This window comes from Thunnus albacares, chromosome 24 (genome assembly GCF_914725855.1).
Source record: "Thunnus albacares chromosome 24, fThuAlb1.1, whole genome shotgun sequence".
Taxonomy (NCBI): Eukaryota; Metazoa; Chordata; class Actinopteri; order Scombriformes; family Scombridae; genus Thunnus; species Thunnus albacares.
In genome coordinates, this window is record NC_058129.1 from 14,653,949 (window position 1) to 14,670,838 (window position 16,890).

General features: G+C 39.1%; 1 protein-coding gene across 1 annotated transcript; it reads left to right on the plus strand.

Annotated features, from left to right (window-relative positions):
• Positions 1-10: 10 nt before the first annotated feature.
• Positions 11-16,280, plus strand: LOC122976726 (protein NLRC3-like). Its single transcript, XM_044345376.1, has 5 exons — positions 11-86; positions 3,364-3,513; positions 5,374-5,496; positions 14,117-14,364; positions 14,449-16,280. Exons 1-5 carry the CDS (start codon positions 61-63, stop codon positions 16,278-16,280), a joined length of 2,379 nt encoding a protein of 792 aa, XP_044201311.1. The 5' UTR covers positions 11-60.
• Positions 16,281-16,890: the final 610 nt, after the last annotated feature.

The following is a 16,890-nucleotide window of genomic DNA, read 5'->3' on the forward strand; positions in this document are numbered from 1 at the left end:
CTCCCCTCAGGGTCATGTGATTTCTTTTAAGTTGCAGAAGTGAAAGTGAAAGAAGAGCAGATGGATAAAATGGCGTCTGACGCGGGGTGAGTATTAATGAAATATTCTTATTTTACCATGAAAGTCTCAGTCAGTTTCTTCTCTGAGGACTGTAGAGGGGAGAAGAGTCAGAATGAACTTCTGTGGCTATAAAGAAAGGAAATAAAACGGGTAGATAACTTGTTTGTGTGGTATTTCTGGTGTTGTGTCGAACTCTTTCCCACGTAGCCCTCGCTGAAAGACCTGTACTACGAAGCAAGTTCAACATACCCAGAATATCTTTTCGGTATCTGGCTTCACTGAGCGTAACAGTGGCTGTCCAGACAACCAGGGACCTATTTCAGAAAGCGGGTTTAGTGAGATGAGGGAAACTCTGGGTTTTCAGTCCCAGAAAGAGAGCTAGCTTAAACTGTGGATCAGTTACCGCAGTAACTGACAAACCCTGAGTTTCTCTCTGTCAGACACGCTGTTTGATTTCCTCGTTCATTCAGTCTGTATAAATGCGCATTCAGTAGCAGAGTTTTACTGTATGTCAGAATCAAAATCCTTGTAGGATATTGGTTTAGTTACTCGAGTTACCGTTTTAATGCACATCAGTCTTTCTTTGAACAGCGTTTTTTTTCTCTTATATTCAAATATTACACAGCGTGAATTCAGCCTCAGCTCAGAATCAAACCTCTGCATGTCCTTCTGTTATAACACTGACACAAGACAGCTGTCAGTTTATCAGAGCAGCTCCTGCACTGAAATGTTTACTGCACATAATGTGTAATCTCAGTTATAATTTTTTAAAAATGGGTATGAAGCTTTATAATGATCTCTATCACTCATGATGTGATTGGTTGCACTGATGGAACATCATTCTTATAATATTGGAGATTATATATTAAAATTTTAAAGTGAGCAGAATGTAGTTTGAAAGTGAGTTTTTTAAAATAGGGAGCATAGTCTGAACGTGTTTTAACAGCATTTCAGTGACAATGTTTAAATTTACTACATTTGTTGAAGTAGCTGAAATAAAGTCACTGAATGCTGTTGAGACAAGATACAAATAGACGTCTAAACATTTCAAATCTGCTGTATTTTAACCTCGTTGTCTTTTCAATTGCAAATCACCAAACACATTATTACTGGATCAGACTGTGAGTTTACAGTCATGTCTCTATGTCTTTGATCTATATATTGTTTAAATCTTGAACTATATTTTTCATCTTCAGTTGCTGTCTCCTGTGTTTTATCCCCGTCAGATTAAAGTTGAACTAATATATTTAAAATGTAATGTAGCTGCAGCCTGAAACACAGTCAGATTCCACTTTATCATCATTAAGGAAATGTAAGTCTGGTAAATGATGAATTAATGGACGACACTGAATAAAACTTCATTGTTTGAACTTATTGACACTTTTCTTTGACTCTGGTTCTTTTTCTTAAAGATAAATGTGCAGCGTCCACATTCACATGAATGAATATCTCTACCTGAACTGGATTAAAATGGAGGCTCTGCCTTTTATTTACCTGTTGTTTCCTCACTTTGGTCTTGGTTAGTATATAGCTGAACATGTTACTGTGCTGCTTTGACATACAGCATGTTGGTGTTCAAGTTTGCTTTCTGTTGAAGTGTAAAATGTTCTAAAACTGGTGTAAAATATTGTTGGCCGTTCAAGTTCATACAGAAATCATGAATGTTACACAGCATTTCTGATCTGATGACAGTAGAGATGGTCGTTATAGTGATGAGTTATGTTGCTTAATGACTGCACTGGTGGAATGAAATAAGAGTATTTATCAATACTCTTAATGGTTCTTTTTCATTACCAAAGAATTGGGGGATTTTTGAATTATTAAAGAAAGAATAAATTCAGAACAGTCAGCAAAGTCACTATATAAATTCAATAATGTCTCACTTGAAGGAAATAAAAAAAAATGTCAGTAAAATAAATAATATTCCTGCTCCTGTAATATTCCAGTTTAAAAAGAAGGAAGAACACAGACATCAGTCAGTATCTTCATCCTGGCCTCCTCCTCCTCCTCCCTCTGCTGCTGGTTGAGAGGAGGGGCTGTTTCAGCCAGTAGCTACATTTACAGGAATTTAACACATTTTAATACATGATAATAACTAAGCTAAACACAAACACCAACAAATAGAGCAGAGGAGAGGACAGAGAAGCTAGAGCGACCATAAATGACATCAAACCGTGATAGAGACTCAGCAGTTTCCCCGTTTACACAGGAGGCGTTCAGGTACAGTGTTGAGCGTAGGTCACCTGTGTTTTCGAAGCGCTCAGAGCCCAAAACAAATTTCTATGTGGTTATGCAGGTAAAACCAAGGGAAAAAAGACTTGACAGCACTGTGAAAAAACATAATAAAACCCCTGAAGTCTAATGATGAAATTGTGAAAATGTGTATTCGAATGTAGGACGAAACTGGCATTAAAACAGACAAACGCCCCCAAGAACAGCTCAACGTTTATGAATAGAATAAACAAAGTGTGTGAAAGAGGAGGGGTTGGTAATTATGAGCGGCATCATCAGAACCATGAATAAAGTACTTAATATGATATGAGATGAAACGCTGATACCAAGTACCTGCAGAAAACTTCTGTTTTAGGAACAGCAAAAAGTCATATTCAACCAAGTGAAAATGTAAACGAGCCTGTAATCATACAACAGAATAAGAAGATGTAGAAACACTAGAAATAATTTCCAAAGATAAAAAGTAGGTTAAGTTTATCCTCACAACACATTTGATAAGACAAATTTTATTTAACATTTACTATTGATGTTCCCTTGAGGATGACACTGAACTCAGCAACTCAGTGTGAAGACCTGTCCTAGACTAACAAATGAAGGTGAAATTCAAAAGAAAAAAGTTCTGAGAAATTACATGGTGATGACAGGGAATTACACACTAAAACATTTTGACCAAAACCCATTTTAATTTAACCTGTTAAAGCCAAAATAGATTCTCATAAACATGTTATGTTTATGATACACACACACACACACACACACACACACACACACGTTGACAGTGTCATGTGATTTTTTTTTTTTTAGGTGGAAGTACTGGAACTGAGGGTGAACTGAACAGATGGATAAAAACTGACGTCTGACGCAGGGTGAGTGTTAATAAAACATTCTTATTTTACCATGAAAGTCTCAGTTTCCTCCCTGAGGACTGTAGAGGGGAGACGAGTTAGAATGAACTTGCATGGATATAAAGAGAGGAAATAAAAGGGGGAGATAAAAACTTGTTTGAGTAATTTGTTTCTCTTGAATCTTGCTTTCTAATCTCACAGTCAGTGTTACTGGTTTACCTCTCAGACTGACTGAAGTCCACAAGATGAGTGCTCGTGTGGAGGAAGAGGAGGGCAGAGCAGAGCCTCCAGTATCCAACGTTCTGTCTATGAAGAGTGACCAGTACAACAATCATCCTCCGACCTTCAGTAATGAACCTGGACCCTCAAACACAAAGTAAGACAGCTGCTACCAACTCATTTTTATGACTCATTAGGGCCCTGGCACTGAAAGTGTTAGGAACCTGTTGTTTTTGTAGAGATTATTAGGTCAGAGTGGTGCGAGGGCCTATTGTATCTGAAGCAATTCTTCGTCTTCTCTGCAATGAATCACATTTTTGAGGAGCTAAAGGTGCTTGAAAACTCACAAAACTTTGCACATGCGTCAGAAGTGAGGGGAAATTTATATCTTTTATAGTATTTGGGCATTGCCGGCAGGCTCCAAAGTGCAGTTATTTTATACCTGGAAGTCAAATGTTTTAGCTTCATTTGCCACAACTTCCATAGGAATGAACAGGGCCCTGTCTCTGACGCTGTATCCAGTTCTTTTTATACATCCATGCATGAAGCCTAAAAAGTTTGAACTCCGGGTATAAAATTACACAGATCTTCTGCATCTGTGGGGCCCATAGAGCATGAGCACCAGAGACTTCCCCCAGCCTAGCTGGCTACTTCCGGCTACTTCCAGCTACTTCTGGTTAAGCCTTTTCCCATGATTGTGTGAAAAACTTGTGAAAAATGCTTTTTGGGCTAATGTGCATCAAATGACAGACCTGGAAGTTGTAATTATGCGGTTTGGCCGTTGTGTCAAATTGGCTTCAAAGCCTGGTGCTCTTCATGTGGTCTTGGGCTCAAAGTACTCGAAAATTCATGAAACTTTCCACATGTGTTAGAAGTGGTGGGAAATTATATGTTTTATAGTGATTGGGCTCTTTTGTTGTCATATCCATTCAGTCACATGCAAGGCTGAAAATTCCTGAGCATCGGGTTTGATATGAGTTACATAATTTAAATTTTCCCTGAAATATTTAGCCAAATAAACAATTTCCAGTGTTCAAAAGACACCCTGATCATATTCTGGTTTATTAAATAATTAATTCACAATCAGAATATCAATAAATACAGACTCAAATAATTAATAAATAATATGAACGCATTCTGGCAGTAGAAATGGTTCATGTGCCTCTGAGCAGGACACAGTATAAGTACTGAATGCAGGTTGTTATTCATGTGCAGGTGTTTGTTAAACAGTTAACAGGCTGCAGAGAGAAAACAGCTGCTCTGGCAGTGATAACTGTTCACCTTTATTAGTATTATCACAGTGCACATGTGTGCAGACACAAACTCCATGAAAAATCATCACAGCTGTGACAGTCGAATGACAGCTGATCCAGCTGTTATCAGAAACAGGCGTCGCTTCATGTGACGCTTCAGATGAAAGGATGTCCCATGTGTTTAAAAACATATTTCCTCATTTCCTCTCTCCTCACTTGGTTTCCTTGCGTCTTTCCTTGCATCCACGGTGGGAGGGACTGAGATGCAAGGAAAGGATGCAAGTGAGGGACACATGGATGCAATTTAAGAGACTTGGGATGCCATGTACTGCACACAAGAAATAATGTTTTACCCATTCACACAGTGTCCGATATTCCTGAAAATTCAGAGCCGTGTCAACTGACCTCCAGCAGCGATACCATGGCTACTGCTCCCTCTGACACATTCAAATTAATTTTAATTACCTCTGCCAATGACATTATGTTTTCTGTCCCCAATGGTTGATTTTGTGTTTGTATATTAAAATTTCTACTAATATTTATTTGCTATCTAAAATTCATCACATATTCAAATCATTTGTCCCATCTTCTCCTTAGTATCTGTGTCAGCTGTCAGTCATTTAGAAAAGCTGTGATCTAATCTGCGACTTATTATCTGCAGGAGCAGCAGTTTGTGTATTTAGAGCTCCTTCAATGGCTTTGTCATCAGAGAATTTATCAAGGATTCACATGATATGAATAAAAAGATCTTGGTGGTGTTACAGACGTCAGACAGACCACAGACAGAGAGCAGAGTCTCCAGCATCGGACTGTCTGTCTATGAAGAGTGACTGGTCCATCCTTCAACCTCCGACCTTCAGTAATGAACCTGGACCCTCAGACACAAAGTAAGAGACTGTTTCTGCTGTAAACTGATTGACTAATGGCTGAATGTATTGCTGCATTAATGATCCACTTGTGTAGCACAGCCTACTCCATAGCGCCCTCAAACACAGAGCCATGTTGGAATAAAGTTGCTTTGATGTTCATGAAATTCAGTGGGATCATTGGTCTCATCATTCTGGACATAATAAAAAAAAAAATCCACCCAACAGGACGTCAGCCATTTTGGATTTCGTGCATCAATTTTCATTTCACAAACATGTTTTAGGCCTTTAGAATGCACAAAATTCAAGAAACTTTGCACCCATGTTCAAACTAGTAAATATTTTGATTTGATAAAACAATTGGGTTTAGGCATGGCACATTGGTTGTGTTAGCCCCCTAAATACTTTTAGCATTTATGAGGTGCTAGGGGATCTTGAAAACTCACCAAACTTTGCACATGCATCAGAAGTAGCAAAACTTGATATCTGATAGGGATCTTGGGCTTGAATGTGGCAAAATGGCTCAATGTCACCCCCTAGAAAATTTCAAAGTCAAAACCCCCACCTTTAATTAAACATCTCCAGACTTTAAAAAACACCTCTTGGAGCCATACCCTAAGTCCAACAGGAAGTCAGCCACTTTGAATTTACAGTGCAATTTTTTTGCAAAGTGAGGCCATTGACAGGTGTTATGCAAACTCCTCTCAGAGAATTAACCAGTGCGACTTTAAATTTGGTAGGTGACATCTGAAGACCATTGCTGTGCTATGCTAATTACCTCTGCCAATGACATTGTGTTCCTGTCCCCAACAGTTGATTTTGTGTGTGTATATTAAAATTTCTACAAAAATTTATTTGCTAACTAAAATTTAACACACATTCAAATCATTTGTCCCATCTTCCCCTTAGTATCTGTGACAGCTGTCAGTCATTAAGAAAAGCTGTGATCTAATCTGCGACTTATTATCTGCAGGAGCAGCAGTTTGTGTGTTTAGAGCTCCTTCAATGGCTTTGTCATCAGAGAATTTATCAAGGATTCACATGATATGAATAAAAACATCTTGGTGGTGTTACAGACGTCAGACAGACCACAGACAGAGAGCAGAGTCTCCAGAATCGGACTGTCTGTCTATGAAGAGTGACTGGTCCATCCTTCAACCTCCGACCTTCAGTAATGAACCTGGACCCTCAGACACAAAGTAAGAGACTGTTTCTGCTGTAAACTGATTGACTAATGGCTGAATGTATTGCTGCATTAATGATCCACTTGTGTAGCACAGCCTACTCCATAGCGCCCTCAAACACAGAGCCATGTTGGAATAAAGTTGCTTTGATGTTCATGAAATTCAGTGGGATCATTGGTCTCATCATTCTGGACATAATAAAAAAAAAAATCCACCCAACAGGACGTCAGCCATTTTGGATTTCGTGCATCAATTTTCATTTCACAAACATGTTTTAGGCCTTTAGAATGCACAAAATTCAAGAAACTTTGCACCCATGTTCAAACTAGTAAATATTTTGATTTGATAAAACAATTGGGTTTAGGCATGGCACATTGGTTGTGTTAGCCCCCTAAATACTTTTAGCATTTATGAGGTGCTAGGGGATCTTGAAAACTCACCAAACTTTGCACATGCATCAGAAGTAGCAAAACTTGATATCTGATAGGGATCTTGGGCTTGAATGTGGCAAAATGGCTCAATGTCACCCCCTAGAAAATTTCAAAGTCAAAACCCCCACCTTTAATTAAACATCTCCAGACTTTAAAAAACACCTCTTGGAGCCATACCCTAAGTCCAACAGGAAGTCAGCCACTTTGAATTTACAGTGCAATTTTTTTGCAAAGTGAGGCCATTGACAGGTGTTATGCAAACTCCTCTCAGAGAATTAACCAGTGCGACTTTAAATTTGGTAGGTGACATCTGAAGACCATTGCTGTGCTATGCTAATTACCTCTGCCAATGACATTGTGTTCCTGTCCCCAACAGTTGATTTTGTGTGTGTATATTAAAATTTCTACAAAAATTTATTTGCTAACTAAAATTTAACACACATTCAAATCATTTGTCCCATCTTCCCCTTAGTATCTGTGACAGCTGTCAGTCATTAAGAAAAGCTGTGATCTAATCTGCGACTTATTATCTGCAGGAGCAGCAGTTTGTGTGTTTAGAGCTCCTTCAATGGCTTTGTCATCAGAGAATTTATCAAGGATTCACATGATATGAATAAAAAGATCTTGGTGGTGTTACAGACGTCAGACAGACCACAGACAGAGAGCAGAGTCTCCAGCATCGGACTGTCTGTCTATGAAGAGTGACTGGTCCATCCTTCAACCTCCGACCTTCAGTAATGAACCTGGACCCTCAGACACAAAGTAAGAGACTGTTTCTGCTGTAAACTGATTGACTAATGGCTGAATGTATTGCTGCATTAATGATCCACTTGTGTAGCACAGCCTACTCCATAGCGCCCTCAAACACAGAGCCATGTTGGAATAAAGTTGCTTTGATGTTCATGAAATTCAGTGGGATCATTGGTCTCATCATTCTGGACATAATAAAAAAAAAAATCCACCCAACAGGACGTCAGCCATTTTGGATTTCGTGCATCAATTTTCATTTCACAAACATGTTTTAGGCCTTTAGAATGCACAAAATTCAAGAAACTTTGCACCCATGTTCAAACTAGTAAATATTTTGATTTGATAAAACAATTGGGTTTAGGCATGGCACATTGGTTGTGTTAGCCCCCTAAATACTTTTAGCATTTATGAGGTGCTAGGGGATCTTGAAAACTCACCAAACTTTGCACATGCATCAGAAGTAGCAAAACTTGATATCTGATAGGGATCTTGGGCTTGAATGTGGCAAAATGGCTCAATGTCACCCCCTAGAAAATTTCAAAGTCAAAACCCCCACCTTTAATTAAACATCTCCAGACTTTAAAAAACACCTCTTGGAGCCATACCCTAAGTCCAACAGGAAGTCAGCCACTTTGAATTTACAGTGCAATTTTTTTTGCAAAGTGAGGCCATTGACAGGTGTTATGCAAACTCCTCTCAGAGAATTAACCAGTGCGACTTTAAATTTGGTAGGTGACATCTGAAGACCATTGCTGTGCTATGCTAATTACCTCTGCCAATGACATTGTGTTCTTGTCCCCAACAGTTGATTTTGTGTGTGTATATTAAAATTTCTACAAAAATTTATTTGCTAACTAAAATTTAACACACATTTAAATCATTTGTCCCATCTTCCCCTTAGTATCTGTGACAGCTGTCAGTCATTAAGAAAAGCTGTGATCTAATCTGCGACTTATTATCTGCAGGAGCAGCAGTTTGTGTGTTTAGAGCTCCTTCAATGGCTTTGTCATCAGAGAATTTATCAAGGATTCACATGATATGAATAAAAACATCTTGGTGGTGTTACAGACGTCAGACAGACCACAGACAGAGAGGTGAGTCTCCAGCATCAGACTGTCTGTCTATGAAGAGTGACTGGTCCATCCTTCAACCTCCGACCTTCAGTAATGAACCTGGACCCTCAGACACAAAGTAAGAGACTGTTTCTGCTGTAAACAGATTGACTAATGGCTAAATGTATTGCTGCATTAATGATCCACTTGTGTAGCACCGCCTACTCCATAGCGCCCTCAAACACAGAGCCATGTTGGAATAAAGTTGCTTTGATGTTCATGAAATTCAGTGGGATCATTGGTCTCATCATTCTGGACATAATAAAAAAAAAATCCACCCAACAGGAAGTCAGCCATTTTGGATTTCGTGCATCAATTTTCATTTCACAAACATGTTTGAGGCCTTTAAAATGCACAAAATTCAAGAAACTTTGCACCCATGTTCAAACTAGTAAATATTCTGATTTGATAAAACAATTGGGCTTAGGTGTGGCATGTTGGCTGTATAGTGCCCCCTAATTACTTATAACATTTATGAGGTGCTAGGGGATCTTGAAAACTCACCAAACTTTGCACATGCATCAGAAGTGGCAAAATTGATATCTGATATTGATCTTGGGCTTGGGTGTGGTAAAATGGCTCAATGGCGCCCTCTATAAAATTTCAAAGTCAAAGCCCCCACCTTTAAATTTAACGTAGATGTACAAAATTTGGTAAGCAGATGAAACATCTCCAGACTTAAAAAAAACAACCTCTTGGAGCCATACCCTAAGTCCAACAGGATGTCAGCCACTTTGAGTTTACTGTGAATTATTTTTTTGCAAAGCAAAGCCATTGACAGACATTTTAACAAACTCCTCCTAGAGATTTAAGATTTGGTAGGTGACATCTAAAGACCTTTACGATGCTAAATTGCGAAGCTTCTGAGTGTTCGTGGAACGCCCTTGACATGGCGTGCCGGTCAATTTTGCCCAAAACATGAAACATGGAGTTGTTGTGACTCAACTTTACACTGTCCAATTTGCCCCAAATTTCTCATGTTTGATGAGAGTCCAGGCCTGAACACATCTACATGTCAATATTGAGCCATAGTCATAGCACCAACTACTGACAACAGGAAGGCAGCCTTATGTGACAAACTTCATCTGATTTACATGAAATTTACATGGTGTGGTCTGCACATGATATACAGCAACATGACGTATAATTAGTGGGTGTTCTCTAGCGCCACATAGTGGACACAGGAAGTGGTATTTATCTCCTACATTCAATGCCCAATTTTCATGACAGTTGCTCTCTGGTAATGAATTGCTGCATTAATATCTCACTTATGTAGTATATCCTACGGGCAACAGGATGTGAAGTCTAAATGACACATTGTTCATCAAATGTATATACAATTACCAATATTTCATGTCCAGCGCCACGTACTGCACACAGGAAATAATATTTTACCCATTCACACAGTGTCCAGTACTCCTGAAAATTCAGAGCTGTGTCAACCAACCTCCAGTAGTGATACCACAGTTGCCACTCCCTCCGATCCACGTGAGGTGCGAGGGCCTGGTCATCGCTGCTTGCCGCTTTAATTTTAATTATCTCTGCCAATGACATTATATTTTCTGTTCCCCATGGTTGATTTTGTGTTTGTACATTGAAATTTCTACTAATACTTATTTGCTATCTAAAATTTAACACACATTCAAATCATTTGTCCCATCTTCCCCTTGGTATCTGTGTCAGCTGTCAGTCATTTAGAAAAGCTGTGATCTAATCTGCGACTTAATATCTGCAGGAGCAGCAGTTTGTGTGTTTAGAGCTCCTTCAATGGCTTTGTCATCAGAGAATTTATCAAGGATTCACATGATATGAATAAAAAGATCTTGGTGGTGTTGCAGACGTCAGACAGACCACAGACAGAGAGCAGAGTCTCCAGCATCGGACTGTCTGTCTATGAAGAGTGACTGGTCCATCAATCCTCCTATGAACTTCAGTAATGAACCTGGACCCTCAGACACAAAGTAAGAGACTGTTTCTGCTGTAAACTGATTGACTAATGGCTAAATGTATTGCTGCATTAATGATCCACTTGTGTAGCACCGCCTACTCCATAGCGCCCTCAAACACAGAGCCATGTTGGAATATCGTATTATTTATATTTCTATTCATGATGCAGAACTACTATTATAGACACTGTTTCAAACTAAGATGGATCTTAATCTGCGTTTTATAGCCAGAAACTACAGATGGTATTTCTATAGCAACCTGAGAACCTCCATGTCAGAATTTACAATTCAAGAAGCTATTCATACATCTTTGCCCCAATGTTGAAGTTACTGTAAAGATCTGCATCTATTCAAAACCTGAAAGAATGTGCTTCAAATGTGTAATTCATTTTCTCATGTTTTTACTCAAAATATACCTCAGGTCAGCTGTTATAAGCTACCAGATGTTGTGTTGAATCAGTGCATATCATAATAGTGCAATATGTGGTGAAAAGGTTATTTGTAGAAATGCTTTACTCACCTTGATTATGTGTGTTTGAGTTTTCTCTTCAGCTAAGTGCTTATATAAAATATGGTGAAGAAAATTAAGCTCAAAGATCCACATTTTTGGAGCTTGCAGTTGAAAGCTCTGAATCATTAGTAAGTGGACCTTACTAATGCATGAAACACACTGTTACTGTGTGTCTTAGACTGCTGGTCTACCACAAGTTTTAGACCACTTCTAACCTCAGTTCAAACCTAACTAACCCAAGACAAGCTGCCCAAAGGGACTGTTAAGCAGTAAAGGACATAATCATCTCTCTTTAATAGAAGGCTTTTACAGTGAAGCAGCTGCAGGAAGTGTTGAGTTTGTGTTAATAGCAAACTACAAGCAGATCACGAAATGTTTAGTAAGACAACCAGATAAGAAACACAGTTAAGGGTTGTTTTCAGCAGAGAGACAAATAAATCTCTTTATGTCAGTTTACAAAATTTAAATATGTATTTATGAAAGCAGGAGAGTTTAAATAAAACACACTTTTACTGTTCTCTGTGACTGTGTGAGCTTCGAGATAGTGTCGGCTGTAGGAGTATTAATGCTTTATTATTTAATTACCTCGTTATTGTGGGTACCACCTTCTGTTTGATTAGGATTTGTTAGTGCCAGGAGGAAGCACTAACCCTTGTTCAATTTGATCAATGAATCAGTCTCATTAATCGTAAGTTCTTGTCCCAAACAGTGACCTCTGTTTACTGCAGCTCAAATGAACAAACAACCATTTATTATTAGCTCTAAAGAAATTATCTTTTAATTTTAATGTTATTCTATTTCAACCTTTGATCACAAAGCCATGTTATGCCTTACTGTTGAGGTGTTGAGTCGTGCTAGAGGCGTCATCTCGGCAGGTCCAAAATTGTTAGGTGCAGCATCACCAGTGTTGTTTGGCAGTTAAAGAGCCCAGATCAGGCTTTGGACTGTGGGTGCGTCTTCGTAGATGCAGAGGTGTTTAACACCAGTAAAAGGGAGTCAAGCTGTTCCAGACTGCTCTGAAAGAGTCTTCAGGACGGCTTAACTTCTAGTTTGCAGTATTGCTCTCAGAAAGCAGGTAGAGGTCCATTTTAAAGCGTTGTTTTCTTCTTCAGGAGTCTAAGTTGAGGATTCAGACTTTGGTTGGCTTGAAGTAACTTGAGTTGGGTGTCGAATAAAGTTTAATCTGACTATGCTCAAATCCTCAGCGGCGTTTACTTCAAAATAAAATATTGTATGTGTTTACTTCAACATTAAATTACTGTATCTGGAAATATGAGACTTAATGTTCCAAATAAAACAAAAACAAACTAAACTTGTTTCAGGAAAAGATTGAATATACATATACTTGGTTGGAAAACAAATGAAAGAGATGTCTTAAGAATTTTCCTCGAGTTCTCGGAGGTTTTGCAGCCTGCTTCTTCTGAAATAAAGGGATTTTTAGGGAAAGTCTAATTCTGAGTTTTTACATAAAAAATCACACTTCAAAGTCACTAGGTCTGAACATTTCCTGTCAGCTTGTATCATATTTGTAAAACTATTCAAGAAAACAGTGAAGCAGTTTACATATGTTTCATAATAAGTCAGCTCTTCTAAATAACATAACAAACATTAACTTTCATACTGATACTTGATGATGTTTAAGCATACAACCTTCACTGATTCAACTTCCTCAAAATATTTACATGTCTCAAACCATCTACACTGAAATAAAGTTTAATACTATAGTGAAAGGAACTACAGTAAGGAAACACGTATGTGATTATATTACTGTCAGAAACATATTTAAATATAACTTCAACATAACTCTTACTTCATAACATAAAAGCATTCATTATGACTGTTGTTTAACAATAAAAGAAAACTTTAAACTGAAATCCTTCAAACATTATATCTTTACATTCCTATTACTTCTGAAAATTCACTCTTTCAATACAACTACTAGATCAAAAGTTAAACACTTAGGTGTTTTAAAATACAAATACATTGTTACCAAACATTCATCAACTCTTAACATAAGGAAATTTAACTCTTGTCACTAGAAGGCAGTATTGTTGCATGTAGTATAAAGTTAATAAAAGTTGATAAGATCAAAGTTTTAATATCTCCTTAGTAGATAGTCACACAACTATGAAAGTTATACCATTCTTTTTGTATTTACATGACAAATAACATGATAAAACTTGCATAATGATCAGACATTGAATTTACATGAATTTCAGGTTTGGCTCAGATTTGCAGGGAGGCTTCACAAAAGCCCCCAGGAATATGGGTTATAGTTTATGGCTTTGGTGAGATAAGAGAGTCAAACCTAACTAACCCAAGATAAGCTGCGAAAAGGGACTGTAAAGCAGTAAAGGACATAATCAGCTCTCTTTAATGGAAGGTTTTTACAGTGAAGCAGCTGCAGGAAGTTTTGAATTTGTCTTAATAGCAAACTACAAGCAGATCACTAAATGATAAAATAAGAAACACAGTTAAGGGTTGTTTTCAGTGGAGAGACAAATTAATCTCTTTATGTCAGTTTACAAGACTTAAATATGTATTAATGAAAGCAGGAGAGTTTGAAAAAAAAAATTATTTCAGAGAAGAAGCTACACTTTTACTGTTCTCTGTGACTGTCTGAGCTTCTAGACATTGTCGGCCAAATCTTAATATTTTTCAACAACAATCAATGAAGCATATTAGTGATAAAGAAACGTTTTTACAGAGAGAGGATGAGGAAGAGGAGGAGTGGTGTGTCTGTGGCGGAGCAGCTGTCCTGCTGTTCTTTGTGTCAGGAGGACGTCCTGAAGGATCCTTTCTCTACCAGCTGTGGACACTGGTTCTGCAGAGAGTGCATCAACTCATACTGGGACCAGTCTGCTTCATCAGGGGACTTCTCCTGTCCTCAGTGTGGAAAAAGATCCAGGACAAGACCTGGACTGCAGACAGACAGTCAGACCAGCACTGTACAAAGTAAGACTGATTGTTTTTGTGTTGGTAATAATGAATAATTGTCAGAATGTCTTCGTTTATGCTCACATGTTTTCTCTGTTTTAGTGAATGTTGCTCTTCAGGAGGTTTTACATGAACATAAGATCAGTATGAGGAGGAGATGTGAACGTGTGACTGAAGGAACTGATGAAGCAGGAAGTGAAACCCTCCTCAACAGCATCTACACTGAGCTCTACATCACAGAGGGACAGAGTGAAGAGGTTAATACCCAACATGAGGTGAGGCAGCTTGAGACAGCTTCCAAGATGAAGACCCTCCATGACACTCCAATCAAGTGTCACGACATGTTTAAAGTCTTTACAGCCGAAGAGAAACACAAAGGCTCACCCGTTAAATCCTTACCTGAGCAAAAGAAACACATCAGAGTCGTTCTGACGAACGGCGTTGCTGGTGTTGGAAAAACCTTCTCAGTGCAGAAGTTCACTCTGGACTGGGCAGAGGGCTTGGAAAACCAAGATGTCAGTCTGGTGATTCTGTCGTCATTCAGGGAGCTGAACTTGATCAAAGATGAGCAGTACAGTCTTCTCATGCTGATCCATGATTTCCATCCAACATTACAGAAGGTCACAGCAGAGAAGCTGTCTGTCTGTAAAGTTTTGTTCATCTTTGACGGCCTGGATGAAAGCAGACTTTCATTAGATTTCAAGAACATGACGGTTGTGTCTGATGTCACACAGAAGTCATCAGTCAACATGCTGTTGACAAACCTCTTCATGGGGAATCTACTTCCCTCGGCTCTAGTCTGGATAACTTCCCGACCTGCAGCAGCCAATCAGATCCCTCCTACATGTGTTAACAGGGTAACAGAAGTACGAGGCTTCACTGACACCCAAAAGGAGGAGTACTTCAGGAAGAGATTCAGTGATAAAGATCTGTCCAGCAGAATCATCTCACACATCAAGACATCCAGGAGCCTCCACATCATGTGTCACATCCCAGTCTTCTGCTGGATCACTGCTACAGTTCTGGAGCACATGTTGACTACAGACCAGAGAGGAGAGCTGCCCAAGACCCTGACTGACATGTACTCACACTTCCTGCTGGTTCAGACAAAGAGGAAGAAGCACAAGTATGATAAGGGACATGAGATGAGTCCACAGGAGCTGACAGAGGCTGACAGGGAAGTTCTTCTGAAGCTGGGGAGGCTGGCGTTTGAACAACTGGAGAAAGGAAACATTGTGTTCTACCAAGAAGACCTGGAGCAGTGTGGTCTTGATGTCACAGAGGCCTCGGTGTACTCAGGATTTTGTACAGCGATCCTCAAAACAGAGAGTGTGATCTTCCAGAAAACAGTCTACAGCTTTGTTCATCTGAGTGTTCAGGAGTTTCTGGCTGCTGTCTACATGTACCACTGTTACACCAGCAGGAACACAAGGGTACTGGAGGACTTCCTGGGATACTACAGTCACTTATCCCTGGATGACTTCTTGATGGAAGCCATGGAGAAATCTCTCAGAAGTGAAAATGGCCACCTGGACCTGTTTGTTCGTTTCCTTCATGGCCTCTCTCTGGTGTCCAACCAGAGTCTCTTAGGAGGCCTGCTGGGTCAGACTCAGAACAGTCCAGAAATCATCCAGAGAGCCATCAACAACCTGAAGGAGATGAACATTAATGTCTCTCCTGACAGAACCATCAACATCTTCCACTGTCTGATGGAGATGAACGACTGCTCAGTACATCAGGAGATCCAAGAGTTCCTGAAGTCAGAGAACAGATCAAAGAAGAAACTCTCTGAGATCCACTGCTCAGCTCTGGCCTACATGCTGCAGATGTCCGAGGAGGTTCTGGATGAGTTGGACCTGAAGAAGTACAACACATCAGAGGAGGGACGACGGAGACTGATCCCAGCTGTGAGGAACTGCAGAAAGGCTGTGTAAGTCCAGATATGATTATCAACATTATAAATCAGTCACTGCAGAACACACACACATCTCTCATGTCCAGCTGCTCAGTCCAAACTGTTTTAGATACTTCCTGTTGCCTCTGTACTCAACTCTGAAGAGCCCATTTGGTCTCCAAACGTTGTATTCTTTGTACCTGTAACTAAGATAAACATTTTTAAGGGAGTGTTTTACAGTGTTGAGAGTGATTGGGAAGCAAAATATCAACATTTTAAAGCCAATTTTACATCAATCATATCAATATTACAGTAAAGTGTAATGTAAATGTATAGTGCATGCTGTAAAGTGTAAATCACTTTACATTAGAGATGCACTGATGTGGAATTTCAGGGCCAATGACAACAATTGATAATTATGTTTGTTGTGTCTGATACCAATACGATAACCAATATTATTTATCTTAAACCAATGTAGGTTATGTTTGTTTGTAAGTTATGCAAGCCTTGTGCAAACAGGTAGCAACACAGAGAGCAGAGGAGAGAAAGGTAAGAGAGGCAGGACTGTACAGACTACTATAATCTACTCTTAAACCATGTCTGCTCTGTTACTCTCAGTCCGTTCCAGTACCAACACAAGACCTGACCTT